Here is a 24389-nt window from a genome sequence, read left to right as displayed (position 1 = left end):
AGGATGAGAGGGAGAAATGTTGGCTATGGTGATGAGGTAACAGAAGGACAAATTAAAGGGAAAGCAAGGGGGAGGAATGTTAAACATAGTGATAAAAGGGAGAGGGGTAAGAGGAGAAATGTTGGGCATGAGGCTGGTAGGCAATGATGAAAAATGCTGCACATCATCCAGGGGATGGAAGAAATGGATGTGGCAGTAGAGGGAATGGGAGAGATGCACCCTGGATCTCTTTCCCCACTCCATATACACAGCGGGAGGGGATCATAGAATGGTGAGATGAAGGCAGGGAGATGGGCACAGGGGAAATACTAAAAAAGACATATAGGAGACACAGAACAGAGATAGAAGATGGTGGTGAGCATGAAGGAATGTCAAATGGTCAGGAGACCCTGGCAAGTGAGTTAAGAGAAGACAAAAGAGACCAGCTTGATTTGAAGAACAAAATGATGAGAACATAAAAAGGTAGAATAATTTTATTCTCTTTTGTGATTAGAATATCAGATTTGAAATATTTATCTTGCTAGAGCTGGTGTTAAGACATAACTAGGAACCAGCTGGCTTACTGCTCTGACAAGGGGCAGTTGCCCTAGTTGCACTCCCCTAACACTATTCCTGACATGTGACTGCAGAATTCTGTTAGCATATTTCTGTGTAGCATTCTGTAATAATTTGGCTTATTCAGTTTTCTCAATAGTGGAAGGGATATACAGTTTATGTGAAGGGGAGGAGAGAGGTTGTGTTGATCCTTGCTCTATATTATTTGTGTTTATTAAATGACATTTGTACAGAATATTGGTTCTCTATATACTTTTAATAAAATAAGTACAATATAAAATCATAACCATTCAAGGTATGTGCAGATGTTAAACATTTTTACAGACAGGGTGGAGATGGGGACAAATTTTTCCCCATGTCACTCTAGTTAAAGGCACTTCTTCCATAGGTCATGGGTTCAAATCCACTCCCCCACCCCCAAGTACCTTAACAGCTTCCTTTTGGTCTCATAAGTATGGGTTGTGGACTTTCCCATTTACATTTGCACTCTGCCCTTTCCAGGGTCCAGAGAGAAACTTATTTTTACCCTGAGATGGCTATGATCACCTAAGGTATCATCTCATATGGCAGGAACTCCTGCCTAAAAGGAAATGCACATGGCTCAGTGGGTATAGGCACTGCTTCCATCTTCCACAGGTCATGGGTTCAAATCCCCAGTATGGTCAGGTACCCTAGCACATATTCCTATTTTTTTTTTGTGACAATCTGCCATCTAGGTACATGTTGATGTCACAATCATGTCAAGATTGAGCGTCACACATGACTACTTGTTCTGGAATAGCTGCAGCCAGCACCAAAATATTCAGTATTTCTGTTTTGTTTAAGTTAGCCTTAAAGCCAAATAGCTGCCCAAAATCAAGCATAAGATCCTGAAGAGCCAAGAGTGACCTCTCTGTCCCCTCAACTATAGCTAAAATATCATCCGCAAACAGGGATAATTTGTGTTCCTCTCCCTGCACATCGAGACCCTGCACCCTAGGCAACAGCCATATTGTTTGAGCTATCACCAAAGCAAACAGCAAGGGAGACAGCATCCCCCTATGAAGCTTGAATGGAGCCAAATAAGCCCCATTGATTTTGACACAGGCCATTGGGCTATGGTGGGTGAGGGGTCCCATTAGGTATCTGGGGATTCAACTGGGGGGAGGACTGGTCTTTGTTCAGCCTTAATTATATTCTGTTGGCCTCCTCTGTGGTGCAGGACTTTGTTAGATGGGATAAATTGTACCTTTTGTGGCTGGGTAGGATGGAGATTGTGTGCATGATGGTTATCCCAAAATTCCTGCACCTCTTTCAAGTTTTGCCTATTAAGATTCCTAGAGATTGTCTTCACAGATGGCAAAGGAGCACTTTGAGATTTATGGGGGGGGGGGGGGGGAAGCATCCTAGAGTGGCTCGGTATGCCATGTTCAAGTTTAAGAGGGAGGTGGGGATTGGGAATACCCAACTTAGAGCACTATGATCAGGTAGCGCAGCTTCGGACAGTGGTGGATTAGCATGCAGATCCAGTTGTTATGGGTGAAGGTGAAGCAAGGGTTCTTGGGGAGCCCTAGAAGTATTTGTGTACTGTTTTATTTTCCGTGGGTAGGATTAGGAGACAGGGAAATCATGGTTATAGCTAATCCATCCACTAGGCGGACGCTACAGGTTTGTAAAGGGGCTTTCTTGAAGCTTGTGGATAGGGGAGGTCCACTATCTCCCTATTCGGTTTGCAGATTTCTTACCAGGTAGGGAGGGGGTATTTTTACATGGTGGGAGCATAGGGGCTTCCAATAGTTTGGTCAGTTTCTAGAAGGAGAAAAGTTTAAATTGTTTCCAGAGGTTCAAGCTAAATTCCAGCTGGAGCCAGGGGACTCGTTTCCATACTTAAAAGAGAAAAATTATATTATGAGTCTGTCTTGTGCTCTCCGTTTGAATCTATGTTGGGGGAACCAGTCCGCAAGGGGTGTATTTCGGCATTGTATCAAATGTTACACGCTGACATCACAGAAGACCTCCTTCATGAAAGCATGGAAAGGGATCTGGGGATTGTATACACGGAGGCAGAATGGGAGGTGATCAGCTGAGTACCACAGGGCCCAATCCTCTTTAACATCTTTGTAAGAGACTTGGCTGAGGGGCTTCGAGGTAAAATTACATTATTTGCCAATGACGCCAAACTATGCAACATAGTAGGCAAAAGCACAACAGACAAAAGCACAGTGCCCGACAGAATGACGCAGGCCCTACTCCTGCTGGAACATTGGTCAGAGACTTGGCAACTAAATTTCAATGCCAAAAAACGCAAGGTCATGCACCTTGGCGGGAAAAATTCATGCAGGACCTACACCATGAATGGTGAGATCCTAGCAAGGACAGTGGCAGAATGCGACTTGGGGGTGATCATTAGCGAAGACATGAAGTCTGCCAATCAAGTGGAGAAAACTTCATCCAGGGCCAGACAAATCATGGGCTGTATCCATAGAAGTTTCGTCAGCCGTAAGCCCAAGGTGATAATGGTGCTGTACAGATCCATGGTAAGACTCCATCTGGTATACTGTGTACAATTCTGGAGACTGCATTACCAAAAAGATGTGCTGAGGATTGAGTCGATTCAGTGTATGGCCACCAGGATGGTCGTAGGACTCAAGGACCTTCCGTATGAGTAACAGCTGGGGAAGTTACAGCTATACTCACTTGAAGAATGCAGAGAGAGAGGAGACATGATCGAGACGTTCAAATATGTCACAGGCCGTATCGAGGCAGAAGATATCTTTTTTTCTTAAAGGACCCAGGCAACCAGAGGGTATCCGTTGAGAATCAGGGGAGGGAAATTCCATGGCGATGCCAGAAAATATTTCTTCACTGAAAGGGTGTTTGATCGCTGGAATAATCTTCCGCAACAGGTAATTGAGGCCAACACCGTGCCAGACTTTAAGAAAAGATGGGATTGCCATGTGGGATCACTTCATGGGCACAGTTAGGGGGGTGGGTCATTAGTGTGGGCAGACTAGATGGGCCGTGGCCCTTTTCTGGCGTCATTTTCTATGTTTCTATGATTGCATGGAGGTGCAAATCATTTGCATGCAAACCCAGATTCAATGCAGAGCCCTAACAGTAGTGACAAGGGAAGTAGCCTCCTGTCATTGCTGTTAGGACTTCTGTATTTTTAAAAAATGGAACAGATGTGCACGAGTTAAACACGCACAACCTGTGCTATTAAAAAAAAAGCCTCCCCAACACTGCACCAAGACACAGTCCATCCCCCTCCGCAGCAAAATGGTAGGAGGAATGCCTGCTCCCTCCTGCCAAGAAGGCACCCACTCCCCCTCCATGCCCCCCTCAGGGAGGAGGTACTGAGGACATCTGATCCTCCTCCCTCAACACTGGGCTTTAGGCCCCTCCCCAGTGCATCATGTGTTGAACAGGGAGGGGTCTAAGCCAATCAGGGCCTTCCTTAGGCTTCCTGTATCCCAGATAGGAGCCTCATGCCGATTGGCTTGACTGCGCTGATCATGGCCTTAGGCTTGTCCCTTTATCCAGGAAGGCCCCGCACATCACATTATGCCTACGCCCAGTTTTTTCAGTACCTCCTGCTCCCAACTTTTAAGGTACGAGGCAGGGGGGCCACCTTCATGGCAGGAGGGAATGGGCATCCCCCCTGCCTTCTTTTCTAGGGGGGGGGGGAATGGAATGGGTGCCATCTTGGCAGGAGTGGGCATCCCTCCTGCCTTTTTTTCCAGGGGGCACCTTCGTGGCAGAAGGGAGTAGTCATACCCCGGCTTTTTCTGGGGGGGGGGGGGGGGTTGAGGGGTGGACTTCCTTTTTTTCTTTATTGGACAGATATTTTGTGTGTGTAATACACAAAATATCTGCCACTGAAAAAAAGAACCCAAAAGACACCCAGGCAGACCTGTAGGTAAGTTACCCACAGGTCTAAAGCAATCGGATTTTAGGATCAGTAAAACTCAACACTAAATAGCCAAGCGATGTTGATGCCTCAATCGCTTGGCAATTTTGCATGGTTTTACTGATTTGCATGGGTCAGATCAGAAAAACATGGTTGGCAGTTTTGTGCATCGGGAAATCCCAATTGATCGCTAAACTGATCGGTAAGATTTGTGTATCTCCCAGTTAATCCCCTTAAGGACACCAGGAAAAAAAGAGAAATATGATAAAGATAAATAGAAACATGATGGCAGATAAAGGCCAAATGCCCATCTAGTCTGCCCTTCCGCAGTAACTATTATCTCTTTCTCTCTCTCCATGAAATCCCACGTACCTATCCCAGGCCCTTTTGAATTCAGTCTCTGTTTCCACCACCTCTTCTGGGAGACTGTTCCATGCATCTACCACCCTTTCTGTAAAAAAGTATTTCCTTAGATTACTCCAAAGACTATCACCTCTTAACTTCATCCTATGCCCCCTCATTGCAGTTTCCCTTCAAATGAAAGACTCTACTCATGTGCATTTACATTACATAAGTATTTAAACGTCTATCATATCTCCCCTCCTCCGCCTTTCCTCCAAAGTATACAGATTGAGATCTTTGTCTATCCCCCATACGCCTTATGATGAAGACCATATACCATTTTAGTGGCCTTCCTCTGGACCGACTTCATCATTTTTATATCTTGTTGAAGGTGCAGCCTCCAGAATATTCTAAATAAGGTCTCAGTCTTATACATGGGCATCAATACCTCCTTTTTCCTACTGGCCTTACCTCTCCCTATGCAACCTAGCAAGCTTCTAGCTTTCACTGCCACCTTTTCAACCTGTTTGGCCACCTCAAGATCATCACATAGAGAACGACACGGTGTTACCCCCAGCTAATCCTCCAAAACAGGCATATTTAAAAAATGGTCACCCTGTGGAGCAGTGAATGGCCTTGTCCCCCGCAGTTAACTGAGGATCGCGTGGTCCAGCAGCCAACTTCCTTCCTCCCAATTGCAGTCCGGCCATCTCCGTCCCCTGGCTTACTTTAATTTTCATCTTAACAAGCAGCCGGAGCCTTGAAGTCATGTGCGGCTGCCAATAAGTCCTCCTCTGATGTAACTTCTTGTTTCCGGTTGCGTCAGAGGACTTTCCGGCAGCCACACATGACTTCAAGGCTTCGGCTGCTTATTAAGATGAAAATTAAAGTAAGCCAGTGAAGGTAAGGGGAAGGAAGGAGCAGCTGGACTGCAGCAGGCAAGAGGGGGCTGCTGGACTGGGCGAAAGGGGGTGGAGAGGAACAGACACTGTACACTTTGTTGGGGAATATGTGGGGACAGGGATGGGACGGGGACGGAGGGGAGACAAATTTTTTCCCGTGTCATTCTCTACAATCACCCTCAAGTCCCGCTCTTGTCGTGCACATATTCTTTACCCTCTAAAGTTACCATGCTTCAGTAAAAGTGGGCTGCCCTCTGCATACCTTTAGTGCACATAATTTTAAAGTAAAAAAACAGCATAAAATTGCCATTCTAATGACATCATAATGCTAAAATGCAATATTATAGATGTTGTGAAGATGTCTATGCGACGCCAAAAAGGTGATTCTATAAAGCACACCTAACTATATAGGACATGCTTAAATTCACCGAGAGCAATTCTCTATTTTTTGTCTTTGCTTAACAGAATCGCGCTCAGCGTTGTGCTGGACATCTAAATGATGCCTTTTAGACGTACTTTACAGAATTTGCTCCCAAGGGTTCAACTGTGAAGTTCAAATAGGTCCATTGTACTATTGCACTATTTAATAGAAATACCCACTGAGATTTTTTCTGTTAAAATAGGGTATACTGTTAATATATTGATACAGTCAAATATATACAACAGAGATAATATGTACATAACAGCATAAGAACTGCCATACTGAGTCAGACTGATATGGTCCACCCTAGCTGTGTCTTGAAAAAAAAAATCTTATAAATTTTCCATGTCCCGATTAGGTATTCTTGCACATATAGTTTACACCCACTACTTTTTGTGGGTTTTAAACTATTATCTTATGGTGTAATCTTAAAAATGGGCAGAAAACTCTCCATCCTCGCAAGCCATGCAGAAGGAATCCACCCCAGCTTTTCAATCCCTCCTCCTGCCCTGAAACAAGAGGGAGTCCTGTCACTTGGATGCTGAAGGGACACCACTGTAAGCCCCTTGTAAAGGCTAGCCTTGAGAAAGACTAACACCATGGGAGATCAGAGCAGACAAAGGTTCAGCCTTCCCTTTAATGCATCAGTGCTGCAAAAGTGTCCCATGCCTTAACAATAAGAGACCGTCGTAGGCTTTTTGGATCTGAACAGAGTAGCAATAATTTAGCCCTGAGTTTCCCTTGCATGCTCATTCCGCATGCTCAAGAGCCATACCATAAGAGCAAAGCAATTCGGACCTTCCATGAATAGTCCCACAGAAAGAATGTCTAGTGTACTTGCAGTCTAAGACTTGTGTCCCTCTGAAGATGTACTAGATCTGTGGGGCCAACCTGGAGTCACGCGAATGATTGTTCCCTGATAGATCAGATCCTTCACAGGATTGCAAGCTATCATTGGCCACGAAGGAAACATTTTAAGAGCTCAATCTCCAGCCACAGCTGGACCAGTGTCCAGACGTGCATTTCCGGGCTTGGATCTTCAAATCAGTCCGCCTCTTTTCTTGCCATCGCCAACAATCGAATGTTGAGCAACCCAACACCAAACAATGGCTTGGAAGGCTGCTGCAAACAGCGTCCATTCTCCTGGATCCAGTGTGTCTGCTGAGGAAATCAGCCTGGACATATGTCCACTCCCACTAAATGCACTGCTGAAAGTGCCAGAAGCTGAAACTCTGCCCACTTGAACAGTAAATGGGCCTCCAGACTCAGCTACACATTTTTGATGTCTCCCTGGAGATTAGATTGACATATACCAGGGGTAGGTAATTCCAGTCCTCGAGAGCTGGAGCCAGGTCAGGTTTTCAGGATTTCCACAATAAATATGCATGAAATAGATTTGCTTCTCAAGGAGGCAATGCATGCAAATCCATCTCATACATATTCATGGTGGAGATTCTGAAAACCTGACATGGTGGAGATTCTGAAAACCTGACCTGGCTTCGGCTCTTGAGGACCAGAATTGCCTATCCCTGACATACATTACATTACGGACTTCTATTCTGCCTATACCTTGCAGTTCACCAACATACTGTCCAAGAAAACTGACCATTTGCCCCTCTAACCTCTTCTCCAGCCTCAAACTTCATATCATTCGATTGTCATTGCAATCTGTTGATCGACCACTTTGGGACACCAACCACTGCCCCTAGATTGGGCATCCGTTGCAGTGAACCCCCAGCCAAACAGGCTGGCATCTATTGTCACAATTACCTATGAGGTTATTCTGAGGGGCATGCCCCTTAATCACACCTGTGGATGGAGCCACAAGCTCAAACTGGCCCAGGCTTCTGAAGTCCACAGCAAACATCTGCAGGAAGTCCAATTGAGGTGGCCACCTTGATAGTTAACGTGCTCTGGAGAGGATGCATGTGAGCTTTCGCCTATGGGACCACATCTATTGTGGCTGCCATGAAGCCTAGCATTTGGAGTTAGTGCCACACAGATGGAGCCAATTTGGACAACAAGCTCGTTGTCTGAATGCAAAGCTTCTGTCTGCGTGCCTCTGGAAGGTAGACATGACCTTCTGCTGTGTTGAAGGCTCGCAGGTATTCCAGGGATTAGGAAAGAACCAGTTGGCTCTTTGAACAGCACAAACTATGACCTGAGTATCTAACAGCTCCTGAACTATAGCTGCAACTTTGCTTTCTCTGGTTGCTATGCCAGGGAGTCCACAAACCAGTCCATTAAAGGTTGGGCAAATTCAAGCTCAAAACCACTCTGAATGATCTCCAGGCACCCAACAGTTTGACAAAATCTGCACCAAAGCCTCTACCTACTCCCAGAGCTGTCCCCCTATCTTTAGGGGAACTGCTCCAGACCTGGTATTGTGCTTTCTTGGAAGCTTGGCTCCATCTGAGACCTAAGAATCTCTGTCTGGTTCCCTGGAAGGCTGCTCCACCTGAGGACTATCACAAGTGCCTGAATCCACAAAAATTTGACTGCCCAGAGCCTCTAGAGGTCCGCAGTCTGCTGTCAGGTAAAGATCTCAGCCAACGATCTGTTACACCAGACATGAGATCATCCAGTCTCTTTCCAAAGATTTGTCCATTGAAAGGAAGTCTGCTGAGGGTAACCTTGAGAGGAGGAATCTGAAGCCCATTGCCTGTTCCAGAGCATTCTGTGGACTGAGATCGAATAAGCCAAAACTTTGCTCATGACTATCTTAGAGAGCATCAGCTATGTAATCCACACCAGCTAATAGGAGCTGGAGCAAAGGCTTGCTCTCTGCCAGCTTAAGCCCCTGCAACATAGTTTGACAGGCTCGTGTCACAAAGGAAGTTGTGTAGCTGTATTGATTCCCAAGGCCAGTGCTTCACACTGCGATCCTGCATACCCTTTAATACCATGTCTCCCTCATTCATAGGGACATGCCTTTGGTTACCTGCACTCTTGGCTACTTTTAAAGAGACCCTTCAGGAGCATCCCAATTTTTGTGACTAATACACTGATTATCGGGATGCTAGGCAAAAAGACAATTGAGCTCTCATTCCGCTCATTACAGAACAGAGGGGTCTTCCTGGGAGTCCAAGTTTAACTCCCGCAAAAGAGTCCGCAATAAACTCTAAAAGAGCTCAGGGTCTGAACAGCCAGTGAATAGTGGGGTCATGCACTTGATCGAGAGCCACCACTTATCTTGCACACACACTGGCCTGTGATCCTGCATGTTCCAACAGTGAGGGCTCGCTCTGTGACAGTAAATGCATACAAATTGACTCATCTGAGCCTCCCTCAGAAAGGCCCACTGGATCCAGACCAGGCTCTGACACTGAGGCAGATGCAGGGCTGGGAGCCCAAGCTGTCTCACGCACCTCCTGGTGCACTGCCATACTTCCTCTGGAGATCTCATCCATCCAGATAAGCTCTCCACGTAAGATTGACAAATTATAGAGAAAATGTTGTACTAAGGCAGTACAATTCTCCTTTAGATGACTCCAGCTTGCATCTCTTAGGCTCCACGACCTTCGCACTCCTGCACTTAGAATGACCATCCCAGGACTCTGGGAGGCATTTACTCCTAACCGATGAAGCAACCCCCTTGACTGTACTCAGCCCTAAATAGCAAGGAGGCTAAGCCAACCACTCCTGCCTACATTCATGTGCTGTGCAGCACATGGCGCAAGGTGCTCCTTGTGAGCTCATCCAGCACAAACCTGGAACGAATCTAGGATAAAAAGCTCAAGAACTCAATCTCAGTCAGTTTTGAAGCAAAACAAAGTGATTTGAAGGCTCTGGAGAACTATGGAGAGGGGAAAAAAATAAATCAGGAAATCCAATATGGCCATTGCTGCAGCATTTTGGCACAAAAAAAAAAAAAATGCTTTTTTATTTTAACTAAAAAATTTTGAGGTGAGAAAACCTAAAGAAAGGGGCGGAAACCTGAAATTTAAAAAAACGTTTTAAAAAAACCCCTCCCCCCCCAAAAAAAATAAAAAAACATTTTCCTCATAGGCTAACAGCCTTACTCACTGATGATCTGTGTTGGAAAAGTGCTGCAGTCCGTTTTAACTCCTAAGGTAGCTGGATCTGGGAGAAGAAATCACTGCCTCAACAGATCGCTCCTCCAACACTGAATCTTTGGGCTGCTATTGACAATCTCTAACCCCAGACACAAAAGGGGAGGCAGTAAAATGTAGCCAGTATCCTATGGAGCCCGAGTCCCCTACAGCTGCCAGCTAGCATGCACTCAAGCCTCTGCGACACAGCAGGTGAGCAATGTTACAAGGGAAACAAAACCCGAGCTTCAAAATGTTTCAACAGGTACCAGAGGGATTGATTGGCTTGTCAGCTTCAGATCTCAGTCTGCTTCTCCTCCACACAGGCAGAACTTAATTCTCGAGCTCTACGCATAAAAAAATTCACAGAAAAACCCCCAACAAAAGCTCCTTCCAGTTCACTTACAGAAGGAAAAACTGAAGGGGGCAGTAGAGCCCTCTAGTGGAAGAGGGATTCAACGATTGAAGGGGATTCCTTCTGCACTGCTCTCGAGCATGGGAATATTACTTGTCCATCCAAAATGACACTTATTGCAGCACAAATGTATTTCTGCACCTAGCCAACTGAGATAGATACACAGTATACGCCAACAAATGTTGTCTTAACTGAATGCTAACCTTGACATTCACCAAGTATAACTTAAAAATGTTTTCCAAATGATAAGGTGGAAAAACTTCAAGACCTATTCTCTGGACTTATCAAAGACATAAGTCAACTGAATCGTAAGGTTGAACAACTAGAAAACTTTAAATTGGCAGTTGAATATTTGCTTTTCAAATTTCCCTTAGAGCCTTGAGTATGTCCTATTGAGATGTTTAAAAAAAATATCTTGTTGAAATTTTCTCCTGAATGTATACCACCTGTTAACAAGATATATTATTTACCATTAAAAAAAAGGAGTAGGGGTAGACCCAGGTGTTGAACAAGCTAATTTGAACATCGAAGGAGTTTTAAATGTTACTGATCTCTTAGAATCAACTGTATCTGAATCATCAGAAAGAATGACTATTAGTTTCATTAGTCTTTGAACAATACATAAATGTAATTTTTTGCTTATTTTCGATTTTCACAGCTGTTTTATGGTTAAAAAAAAAAAAAGTTTATATATACCCTGATGTAGCTAGACACACAGGAACGTAGGAAATTGTTTCTTATGAGACATGAAATAATGTCTTTGGGAGGTACATTTCTTTTAGCTTACTCCTGTAAATGCCTAGTTAAATATCTAGGGGTTAAATGTGTTTTATTCTCCTGAACAACTCTGAGTTTTCTTGGATTTGAAGAAGTTGGCCACGGGAAATGTTTAGTCTAGTTATTGTGAACAGTAGTTAGTTAAAATAGGATTATTTTACTGTTAAGCCTTTTCTTGATTAATTAACAATATGAATAATAAGTTTCTCTTCACTTATTCGGAATTCCTCCTCTACTAATTGAGGTCTAAAGAGCTTTTTGATTGTTTCTTTAATTGTATAAAGATTTCCTTTAGTTAATTTCCTGCTGTGGCAAGAATTCTTATAACCTAATTTGAAAATTGATAAATAAAAATAAAAATAAAATGTTTTAACTGTTACATTTTTTGGACACAAGACAATTTTCCCTCAATAATTTCAAAAATGCCTTGAGAATCCAAGTACATTCTTCATAAGCATTTTGGAAATTGTTATTGGGAGCTATAGTTTAAAAGTATAATTGAATCATATGTATATTCTAAATACTGCTCCACAATAGACCATTCTGGCTAATTTGTGGGAAAATGTGTTTTGCTTAGATTTTCCGCAATGAACTTATGCCTTTTGCCACTGAAATACTGGAGTCCTATACACATTATGAGACATACTTCCTTGCTCACAGATAGGTACTTAAAACTTATTTTTGCACATAAGTGCACTTACTTCCTTCTGCCACTGTTGGGCAGAATAGTGATTTATAATTACTCCTTTTAATAATGTGTCCTATGTAGAATTGATCAGTCACCATTACTTATTTTTTGATCTGGTAATTTTGATTTGCTTTAGTGTCAAGTCTCATTGTCTGCAAAGATCTGAATATTTATGCAGTATGTACCTACCAGGCTTCAATAAGGTTATCAGAAGGTAGCATTTCCCACAAAATGAGACAAAGGAGTCAACATATTACAGTTGAAAAGGAAAATAAAAATGAAATTAAAATGCACACTTTCAATGAGAAGTTAGACTTCTGTCAAAGGCAAGAGAAATCAAAACAAAAAAAAAATTTCAAGTATGCACAGGATAAGCCCAGTGCTTATCAATATTTCTGTAGTTACAAAACACAACTGCAGGAGGCACAGATCAATGTTTGATGGCCTGATTATGTCATGATCCCAAGTGCAAGGTGGAGGGGGAGGTCAAAACCCCATATTTTGGAATAGACATTCACAACTGAGAAGACGTATGCTTAAAATTTTTTTCATAAATTCCTGAATGTGGGAACAAAATCAAACTGCTTCTCACATACTCAGCCACCTCACCAGAGAAAGCACAGCCCTGTGGGCTTCACGAGACAGTCCAGCATGTGCACAGACTAGTTCAAGCTATTTCAACAAATGGTTCTTTTATGGACTGGTCCATTTCCTCCTGTTCAGTTTGGCTTCCAACTCAAATCAGAACCAGGGATGGGATATAGCACCATGAATCTTCATTTGCATGAATATGATTTCTCCATTTTATATATTCTCAGAACTTTAGTCACCGCAGCATAATTTGGGGAGAGACGACAGGCTCCAGACCAAGGCATCTTCCAGAATCTTAGGACTCCTAGGATTTAAATCCAGTCACTATACATAACCCCTGAACATGATCTACTTCTTCCCCACCACCCAAAGAGCTGTGAACAGCACCTCTGCAACAACCCCAGCCCACCTGAACCAGGAAATGAAAGGAAAATATTGCAACTCAAAAGCAGAAACATTCCTTTTAGGGCTCGACCAATCCCTTCTTGACATCTCATCTTCTTTAAAGACAGTGTTCTCCTGATTCCGTTATTTCAGATCCAAGGAACATATGAGCACTTTCTAGACCCTTTAATTTCATCGTATTCTAATGAGAATAGCACCTGAGTTAGCAGAAATAGATAGAAGTTTTAGCCCATTTGGCAGAAGACAATTTAGGTCTCTGTAGCTAGTTCATAAATGTCTCCAGTAGCATGTTTTTTTATTTTTCCAATCAGCCTTCTGGAGTACAGAACATACAGGCATAAAATCACATAAGGCATACTATAAGATCATACCAGAAATATAAATTTAAGCAGTTTCAGTTTCCAAATCTTTAAAATTTAAAGATCTTGTAACTGGAAATTTGCATGGGACTTCATGTGGCATTCAAGAACTGTATGTAACACATATAAGGCAAACAGTCATTGAAAGCACAGGAGTAAATATAACAGTATGATCTACAGCCAAGAACTAGCATAATGTTTAGGGCATCAGGATAAGAAATTATTTTCAGCTGCCCTAATGCATGAATTCAATTTAGCCATTAAGGAGACCTGAAGAGATCAGACAAGTTCATATTTTCACTTTCACAAAAACATTTACTCCCATCATCTTCAACATACCTCCACACATTCTTCCACATTCTTACTAATGCACACCTACTTTATAGCAAATCATCACTGAAAAGACCCTAAAATAAGGTACAACTACAGGATTTCATTTATTCACATCTAACGATCTTGACAAACTCAGTGTGAACATTACCAATGAAACACTCTTAAGGCTAACAAAACTAAACTAGTGATTCTAAAATGCAACAAAAGCCTTCCACAAATTTGTAACAAAAGAAGTGCAAAACAAACATTTACAGCTTGCTTTGTTTACAGAAATCTGAAGCAATTATTTGGACTGCAGTTCCACAAAATCCTTTTGATTAACTACATAAAGAGAAGTGCATTTACACACACCAATGCAATGTACTTTACACATTTTCGTTCAGCATCTTTCCCTGTATTTAGATCAAGCTTAATTTTACTTTACGTGGACCAACCGGTCTGTCATTTAGTTCTGCGACAGCGGCCATTGCTTCATTATGGTTTTCAATAGCAACTGTGGCAATGCCAGTTGGAAGCCCACTTTCATTATACCGAATTGAAACAGAATCTGGTATCACCCGATAGCCATAGAAAAAATCCAAAATTTCATTCACATTTGTTGAGAAAGGCATATTCTTCAGCTGAATTACTGCAGGGCCACAAGAATTACCACTAACACCATAATCAGGCCTAAATCTTCTTTCAGGATAGCCTTCACGCCCATTGTTTCGTGGATTAAACCTATTACTACCAAAACCCATACGAGGTGGTGGACCTCTAAAATTTTTTGGAGGGCCTGTGAATTCTTCTGGACCATGTCTGAAATCACCAGGACCTCTAAATGGCTGCATTGGTGGTGCACGTGCATTGCCTGGCCGAGGAACTCTGTCCATACCATAGAATGGTGGTTGATCTGGAATTCTGTCATGGTGTTCTCCTGGAAAAGCATTTATTCCAAACTCCCGTACCTGCTCCTGTGAAATTCGTTGTAATAAAACCTCAGTTCCTAAGAACCTCCGACGATTTAAGTTTTCAGCATGTGCTGCAAGTTCTTCAGTAGGAAACTTCACAAGTGCTTCTCCAAGACCAACTCCTTTATCATCATAAAGCAAGCAAATATCATCATCATTTAGAGAAAACCCTACAAAGAACTTTTGCACTTCAACTTTTGTCACATCAAAGGGGAAGTTCCTTATATACAAGTATAATCTGGGCCCCATGGGAGCATCTTGAAAACCATTGTCTGCCATATCCTCTTCACCAGATTGATCTCTTAGGGTAAGCTCTTTATTTCCACTAGATTCAATTCGTTCTAACATTGCATTTACACTGATAGGATAGATATAAACTCTACGATGGTTAAGAGGCTCCCCATGAAGACCTAAAGCAATGCGATAATCTCTCTCATTTTTGAACATAACAAAACCATCTCTTGTCCTGTTGTTATGGTTGTCATATAAAAATTTTATTTGATTATCTGATACTTCTAAAGATTGAAAAAACATTATGATGTCTCTTTTCTCAACACTGTAAGATAGGTTTCTTATGTGTATATATAATTCTTGACTGTGAGGTGAACGAGACCGTGGTCTTTCATTTCTTGGAGATCTTGATCGAGGTCTGTTTTTATATCGCTCTCCACTTCGAATGTGAGTTGGACCTACATCCTCTGCTACAAAACCACCACTTTCTTTCCATTGTTCTTTAGTAGCCTGTGAAATTTCAATAAATCTGGAACCCATGTACTCTTTGTTACGTCTATGTGCATCCAAAGCATCTTTGCGTGTAGCAAATTTAACCAAGCCATCACCATTGTTACGACCAACATTAGGACCACCTTGATGCTGTAAGAAGATAACACCATCCACATGCAAGCCATGAAAAAATGCTCTTACTTCATCTTCAGTTGCTGAATAAGGCATTCCATGTAAAAACACATAAAGATCATCTGAATCAAATTGTGCATCTCTTCTTCCTTGATTATAATATGGTTTGGACATATCTGTATCATGTCTTATACCACTGTTAAAGCCAGCAGTATGATCTGATCTGTCTGAAGGAACATAACCAGGTTTATTCATTCCTCTTTTCATTGGTGGAGCAGTATTTGAAAAATTTCCATCTCCTGTAGGACCTGGGATATTTGGTCCATAATGTCTTGGTGCCGACATTTGTTCTCTACCTCCATGCTCATCTCTTTTCCAACGCATTTCGATGGTACTCTGCATTTCTGACTTGCTGCTGAGCTGCAGCTGCATTCTAGACTGCTTGATAAACTCTCCTGAACGTCGCATTGCAAGTCTGGCATCATCATCTGTTGCAAATATAATAAATGCTTCCCCAAGTTCTCCACCAATTATATGCACACCTCCATTAGAAATATTCAATCCTGAAAAGAAAGTGCGAATATCCGTAGATCCCGCAACAAGAGGAAGCCCCTGTAAACGGATGACTACAGCCATTCTGAGCTCAACCAACAGTAATTGCCTGCAGACAAAAAGATACATGTGATGTCAAATCATTAGTACTCATCCATCATCACATCTTAACATTTACACCTTGCTTAAAAAGATTAAGCATATGACAAGTTTATTCTATGTGGAAAACAAACAGCAGTCTGGGGAAGACATTCATTATACCTCCTTGAACAGTCTTTAGTACAGAAACTGAATTTACCCCATCAAAAAGGGCAATGGCTTCCATTTAAATTATCACCAAGCTCTTTGTCAAAGAATGCCATGTCAAAACCAGCATTCAGTGATTGGTTACCAAGAAGCTGATTAGGAAAGTCCATTTTGAAGAGTGCTGAGCATATTTTTTTAAATTAGCCATAAAACTTGGTATAACAACCTTTCTGAAAATAACCATTATTTGCCCCAAATCATTTCATATTAAGAGTTAACTGTCTACAAATGAACCCATTCTGGGCATCAATGTAGCACAATTTATTCAATATTTTCTGCATTCCTGTAGTCGCAGGATACAACCAGCAGCCGTATGCACAATGAAATGACATCTCTGCTCCATCATGGGTTGGTGGATCAAACATTTTCGTTGTTATCAAGGAGCAATTAAGCTTTCAGAAGCTTACCTTGTTTGTTTGGAAGACCTGATAATCCTGCAAAACCAATTTAACTGTGAAAAGAAATTGAAAATATTAATGTCAACGCCTATATTTTCTTGCATATTGTAGCCCAACACTCCTCCAATAGACCAGCACCAACTACAAAACAAAGCAAAAAGTTCTGCAATGAACTGCAACTCCGCCTTTATGTGCTCTATGAGGAAAGCAAGATGACAATATGAAAATTTGAAGGACCATTCTAATATCTTGAGTGAAATTTTATCAGAATGAACTTTTGAACAGAATGAAACCTTGATCTATGTTATATACTTGACCTTGTTGACTTGTCAACCTTTTCCTCTTCCAAGTTTTCCACTCTGTTTCTTCATAATACAAAACCTTTCAATGTCAAGATTTCTGCCCATTCAAAAAAATAAACAAAAATACCCCCTCAAAATCCCAATCCCTGAATGCTCCAGCAAGTTCAGATACTATACTCGGTCAGAACTGCTCAAAAAAATGTTTCCAAACACTACTAAAATAGTCTTCAAAAATGGAGATGACATTCAGTATAAAAGACCCGTACAACCTCATTAAATGGCATGTATCTCATAAGATGATGCACACCAAAAACTTTACATATTGCAAAAGGTATCCTTTGTATGCCTACTCAAGCTGAGCTTCCTTCTATTCCTTCACCAGTGCACTGTTAATAGTAAGGGGTCAGTCATGTGACCCTGTCAATAATGAATTTCAAACTATTTGACTTTCATATAAAGTGACCAGCAACTTTCTGAGAGATGCAAAGCCCCCCCTCCATTTAAAATATTTACCCTATATCTGAAATTTTTTTTGGGGGAAAAAAAAAAAAAGACCCTAAAATGGGTGTCTGTTTATATTCAAGTTGACACCCAACAGCCCCCCTCCTGGACCTGTTGCAGGCCTCCCCTGAGCCTGTCATAAGCCCTAGTAGTCAAGCAATGAGCTGAAACAGAAGAGATTCCCCCCTATCTCCCAGATCTCTAGAATGCCTATCTTGAAAGCTTTGGAGGTCCAGCGGTGAACCGAGGCAGGAGTGATTTTTCTATGCTCCTGCCCCGTGCAAGCCACTATCTAAAATGACTATCAAGTTTTCATGAGTTCCCTTAGTCTCATGAGGTTTACCATAGGAGGAAGATCACTCCTGCTCCGGTTCACTGTTGGATCACCAGGGCTTTCAAGGTAGGCATTCTAGAGGCGGGTGGGATGTTTTAACATCAACCGAGACAGGAGGGAACACTCCTATCCCAGCTCACCATAAGACCATCAGGGCTTACAGCAGACCTTGAGAAAGGTCTGCAAGGCATTAGGAGAGGGAGTGGGGACAGGGTGCAGAGATGGGCAGGGCAGTTAAAACAGTTACTTACCTGTAATGGGTGTTCTCCGTAGACGGCAGGGAATACAGCCACACTTGAAGGTAAAGTTCTTTGACTGTGCCCAATAGCCTGTGCTCTCCCCTAGCTTATGGTGAGCTTACTGGGCATGTGTGGGGACCCTACTCCTAGAGCCCCTCCCCTCACTGTGATAATTTTGTCCCTAGCAATTAGAATATTAGTTTGAGGGGAAGGCAGGTGGGCAAGTGGGGCTGCATTCCCCTGCTGTCTACGGAGAACATCCATTACAGGTATGCAACTTTGCTTTCTCTGGAGACAAACAGGGGATATGCAGGCACAGTTGAAGGCAAGTCCCAAGCTGAAGGAATTACATGGGTGGTGGATACACTTTACAGTGCAAATAAATTTCTTAAAACCAACAGTCCAAAAAACAAACATATTGAGACAAGCCCTGGTCTAAAATACGACAGATTAGGTTCTTACCTCTTAATCTTTCTTGTAAATTCACAATTTATTCCGGGACTAATGGGTATTGTGCATCCTGGCCCACCAGGAGCTGTAGGAAACATCAATTGATAGAAGTTTTGACTCCTCCCTCTGCTATTATAACCTGGAGCATGCTCCCTGGACCTCAGGCAAGAAGCCAGGAAAAACTACAGAAAAACAAGTAACAAGAGAGGGGAACAGGGAACTCCCCGCCAAAACAATCAATTCTGATCATATTAACATATGCAAAACAACAATGAAAATGAACACAGGTTATGAAACATTAGAACCTGAATGACAAAAACAGTGCTATAGGGAGATAGCCTGCACTGTCAGAAGGGGGCACTAACCCAGGGACCCCCCTCTTACCACAATGCCACATCAACACCAATGGTACTCTTAGAAAGGCTGGTCTTAAACTGAAATCCAGCTTACCAGTATGCAGGCAGTCGATCAGCGACTCAGGCAGGCATAGGGTGAGTTCCGGGAATAAAGTGTGGTTTTACAAGAAAAATTAGCAGAGGTAAGAACCTAATCTTTTGTTCTTGTATAATCCCACTTTATTCCAGGACTAGTGGGACATAACAGAGCAGTCCCGAAAATTCAGAGTGGGACTGATGAGCCCACTGCCAACACTAAAGCGCCGAAAGCAGTATCCTGCTAAGCCGACACATCAATCTGGTAAAACTTGGTAAATGTGTGCAAGGAAGACCATGTAGCAGCCCTGCAGATCTCCACCGGCGAAACTGCTGAAGACTCTGCCCAAGAAGAGGACACCGCTCTGGTAGAATGAGCCCACACACCGAGGGGAGGGAGCTTTTTCCCTTCTGCTACATAACATAGGCAGCAAAGATGGCTGCAAAGATCCAACATAGGCAGCAAAGATGGCTGCAAAGATCCAACTAGAAAGGGCAGCCTTAGAAGTAGGCCTGCTCTTATGGGCTGGACCTGTGAGAACAAACGGTCCGAGAGGTAAAACTCGTTGGTGACTTCCAAATACCGCAGCAAAATTCAGCTTACACCCAGGGTCCTGGGCCTTGGAAACTGAAGGAACAAATGCTGTTAGATGAACTTCCTGATTCACATGAAGACAGAAACCACCTTCGGAAGAAAAGGAACCGTTCACAAAAGAACTGCGGAATCTGTGATAAGCAAGAAAGGATCCCGGAAACCCTTCGGGCAGAAGTGACTGCTACCAGGAATACCGTCTTAATGGAGAGGTCCATCAAGGAAGCCTGCTCCAAAGGTTCATAGGGCAGACAATCCAGGAAGCGGAGAACCAGATTCAGATTCCACATCAGACAAGGGAGGCCTCAGCTGAACCGCTCCCCTCCGGAAATGGACTGTCTGGATGATCCACTAAGGAACCTCCGAGAGAAACAGCTCTCAAACTGGACAGACCTGCGATCTGAACCCTGAGTAAAGCCACGGCAAGGCCTCTTTTCAGGCCATCCTGCAGAAATTCCAGTACCTGAGGAACTGAAGGAGAAGAGGGATCTTCCTGATGACTGGAACACCAAGCCTGGTAACACCTCCAAGCTTTCACATAGGCTGCCACCGTGGACTTCCTCTTGCTATGTAGCAAAATAGCAATCACTGCAGTCGAATAATCCCGGACTGTCAAGGCCGCGCGCTCAAGAGCCATGTACAAGACAAAACCGGCTGGATCCTGCAGAGCGATTGGACTCTGTGAAAAGGCGAGGGTGACAGGGCAACTGAGACCCCGACCCTGCAGAGCCGAACCAGACCAGCGTACCACAGCCTTTTGTCAATCGGGGGTCACCAAGATCACAAGCCCCCCATACTCTGCTATGTGACATAACAAGTATTCTATCATGGGCCACAGATGAAAGACAGTGGAGATCCTCCTGTGGCCAAGACTGGTACCAGAGCATCCAGGCCTGCACCGAATGTAAAACCGATCGGAATTCCTGTTCACCGCAGTTGCCATGAGGTTAAAAGTGGGCTGCCCCCAACGGCACACTATGCAATCGAATGCTCTCCAGGAGAGAGACCACTCCCCAGGATTCAGTGTCTGACGACCGAGAAAGTCCGCCTGGACTTCATTTACTCCTGCCACGTGAGGTGCGTTTCTGCCCAGCAAAATAGCAACCGAGCCTCCACTCAGTGCGGTGCTCCTCGTGCCCCCTTGGCATTGTCCAAGAACACCCAAAAGCTTGCTGATGGAGACACCCCTGGAAATTCAGCAGAGCTAGACGGATTACTCTCAGCTCCGGGTGACTGATCGACCACTTGTGCTTCGATGGCACCCACCGACCCTGTACCAGGGCAGTCATACAAACTGCTCCCCAGCCCGAGAGACTCGTGTCCGTGGACAGTCACCCAGTCCGAAATCAGATGCGGCAGGCCCCTGGGCAGCATCAAGGAACTCAACCACCACTGCATGCTGCTGTACACCACTGACATCCAGGGCAGCGGGGCAAATAATGGTCCCACTGCGGATTCCAGAGTACAGCGCCTCCTGCAGAGGATGCAGTCGGGCCCTGGCCCATGGCACCATGTCGATCGTAGCCACTATGAGCCCCAGAACCAGGTTATCCAGAAAGGGAGGCAGTGAGCGGCCTCTGATCGCTCAAAAAACATTCCGCCCGGACCAGCTGATCCTGCAGAGATTCTGTAATCAGATCCTCAAGACGGCCAGGTATAACGGTGCACTGAAGGATCATCCACCAGGTCTCAGGACCCACATGAATCTTGATCACGGAGCTCCACCAGATTAGCTACATCATTGGATACCTCCGAGCTGCCCTGGGAGAGCAGAAGAATGGAAAGAGGACCTGACAAGTTCACAGGCATCGCCTGCTTGCGCTCCGGGGTCCCCACTGGAGAGAAAAGACAAAGACTTATCTCCAGTGGAGGGAAAGTCTTCACAGGTGGACTAGACTTCGGTGGGGTACCACAAGCATGGACTTTTTAACCAAGTATGCCTGATAAAGCATAGTCACAAATTCCAGGGGAAGATTTTTCACCGGAACCGCGCTTGCGTTTCACCGAAACCCTGCCAGTGCTCTTCTGAGGGTCCCCCGATGCCATTTTTACGGCAACTGGGGCAGAGGACCCAAGGGCCTCCCCTGAGGCACCGCATCCATGTACACCTTATTCCCCCCTTTGCAGGCCGCAGCACATATAGAACACAGCTGCAAATCAGACAGCCATCTGCTGCAAATGAGGCATGAATCCATGCCATCATGTCCTGAGGAGGCCATCTGAGAAATTTGGAGTGAACACAAAGCCCCCAAGTGCAAAAAAAGTTTTATTCAAATTGGGAAAATCCAAGATGGCCACCGTAGGTGCAGATTTTACCCTAAAACAGCCCAGAAAAAGAACAGGAACCCTGGGAAAATGGCGATTATACAATTTTAGAGGTGGGGAGGGTTAGGGCATGCAGGGAAACCACCCAAAAACTCCTTTTGAGGGCTCCCCAAAATTACCAAACTGGGCTAGCAAAGCTGTTACTCACAGTTCCATTGTGTTATTTGGGAGAAATGGCAGGCAATGATGAAACAGCATATAAGGAGATCTAAAGCCCCAGAAATCTGGATTTCAGTTCAGATTGCCCCACCGGCCCGACAACCATCGGACGCTGTACCACTTGGGAGGCATACAGGTTGTGGTCATGGTTGCGCCTCCATGGAACCGCGCAGCCTGGGACGAGCTAGCTCCAAATTTCGGAGCCCCAATTTGATGTGCAGGCTGTCCAGGGAGCTTACAGGAGCAGACTCCAAGAGTCTGCGATCTCCCACCGCAAGGATGTCCAAACAGGGAACCTCCACAGCATGAGGGCAAAACCCATGAAAAACCTATCCAAAACAGTGTGCCCCCACGAATTCGGACTGTTATTGACGGTATTTTCTGACTGCCTCTTCCAGTCAGAAAAAACAGGAAATGAGTTTGCAAATCAGCTTTCTGCACAGCTGATTCCTCCTTCTCCCCCCCCCCCCCCGGAGATTTACTGCACCTTCCGGCGCCCCAGCTGCCCTCTCCTACCTTTTTACAGACTCAAAACTGTATTTGCGGGTGTTCCTGGAATAGAGCCTCCACGAATTTCTAGGAAATACTGTATTGAAAATTTAGAAATGAAACACGAGCAGAACAGATAAGCTCCTACAGTCTGGCATGTAAGAATACAAAACTGAGGACCAGGGAGCATGCTCCAGGTTATGATAGCAGAGGGAGGAGTCAAGACTTCTATCAATTGAAGCTTTCTACGGCTCCTGGCGGGCCAGGATGCACAAAACCCACCCCGGAATAAAGTGGGATTGTACAAGAATAGTGCTTTGTAAAAGTATGTATTTTAGATCAGGTTGCAGCTTTACATATCTTGAATTGATTTTAAATTTGCTATGGAGGATGCTGTAGCTCAGTTTATGCGCTCCACAGTACCAGGCGATTGAATATGAACTTGAGAGTTACAGAAATGGATGCAATATGCAACCCACGAGGATATAGTCTTTTTCGTTACTGGCTGATCTTGGGTGGCTGGATTGTAGGAAACGAAAAGCTGGTTGGTTTTCCATAACTCAGATGTTTCTTTAAAATTAATGCTCTTCTGCAATCTAATGAATGGAGATGTGCCTCTGCTGGAGAGGAGTGTGGGGGGTGGAAACAATGACAGCAAAATTAGTTTGATTCAGATGAAAGTCCAAGACAACTTTGGGAAGAAACTTGCGACGAGTTCTTAACTGCACTCTGTTAGGAAAAAAAATGAAGATAAGAATAGTATACAAGGGCTTGGAGTTCACTAACTTCTAGCCAACGTAACTGCTGTGAGAAAAGCCGTTTTCCATGTAAGGAACGTAAGAGAAGCAGGTCCCAATGGTTCAAAGGGAGTCTTTGATTAACTGATCCAAGACTATATTGAGGTCCCATGCTAGGGAAGGATCCTGGAATAGAAGCCCAAGATTAGTAAGGCCTCATGAAACGAGAAAACAGAAGCTGGTGAGAAATTGGTTTACTGTCCACAGGAGTATAAGCTGTTTTATTTATCAATTGCTTTTTTTTTTTTTTAAACTCTTAGTTTTTGAAGGTGGGGGGGGGGGGGGGGGGGGGGGAGAGCTTCAACTTCATAGGAGCAGTCGAAGAAAAAACTGTCACAGTGAGGGGAGGGGCTCTAGGAGAAGGGTCCCCACATATACCCATTAAGCTTCAAAGCTTACCATAAGCTAGTGGAGAGCACTGGCTATCAGGTTCAGTCAGAGGACTTCACCTTCAAGTGTGCCTGCATATCCCTGCTTGTCTCCGGAAAAATATAAACTCTTCTGTTTGCGTGGGTCAGGGAAAAAAAAATAATCAAAAAAATCCTTGGACCGTGTCGAACCGAACTACCAGATATTCCAAAGTCTGAGTAAGCGTTAGCTGGCTCTTCTTGAAATCGACAATGCAACCCAGGCAATGTAGAAGCGAGACTCGTCTTCACTGGTTGCTCGCACTCAAGTCTGAACAGAGCTCTGATTAGCCAGTCATTCAGATAGGGATGAACTTGGACCCCCATTCAGTGGAATCCGCAGAAAGGCAATGATCGACTTGAGATCCTGGGTAGGTCTCCAAGTCCTCTGAGTCTCTCTTTGGCACGAAGTGTAAGGAGTATCTACCTTCGGGAACTGGCTCTACGGCTTGAATGTCCAAGAGACTCAGCAGTGTTGCCCGGACTTTTAAAGCCTTTCTCTGGCTTTCCTGCTGGAGAATCCATAAATAGCTCCCCGATGGGGGGAGGGGGGGGCACGAATGAAGTCTATCT

At 44.0% G+C, this 24389-nt stretch overlaps 1 protein-coding gene across 7 annotated transcripts in view; it reads right to left on the bottom strand.

Moving 5' to 3' along the window:
* Positions 1-13809: 13809 nt before the first annotated feature.
* The window catches only part of LOC117355123 (RNA-binding protein 12B-like), a 28347-nt gene continuing 17767 nt past the window's right edge, over positions 13810-24389 (bottom strand). For 6 of the 7 annotated variants that reach the window (XM_033933206.1, XM_033933209.1, XM_033933210.1 and 3 more), the window contains one exon: positions 13810-16843. In XM_033933206.1, coding sequence (XP_033789097.1) covers positions 14128-16215 — 2088 coding nt within the window. In that variant the 5' untranslated portion in view covers positions 16216-16843 and the 3' untranslated portion in view covers positions 13810-14127. The remainder of the gene's footprint in view (positions 16844-24389) is intronic. The other variant, XM_033933213.1, reaches the window with a different exon arrangement.

Source organism: Geotrypetes seraphini, chromosome 2, assembly GCF_902459505.1.
Source record: "Geotrypetes seraphini chromosome 2, aGeoSer1.1, whole genome shotgun sequence".
Taxonomy (NCBI): domain Eukaryota; kingdom Metazoa; phylum Chordata; class Amphibia; order Gymnophiona; family Dermophiidae; genus Geotrypetes; species Geotrypetes seraphini.
This window is presented reverse-complemented; position numbering and strand designations above follow the sequence as displayed.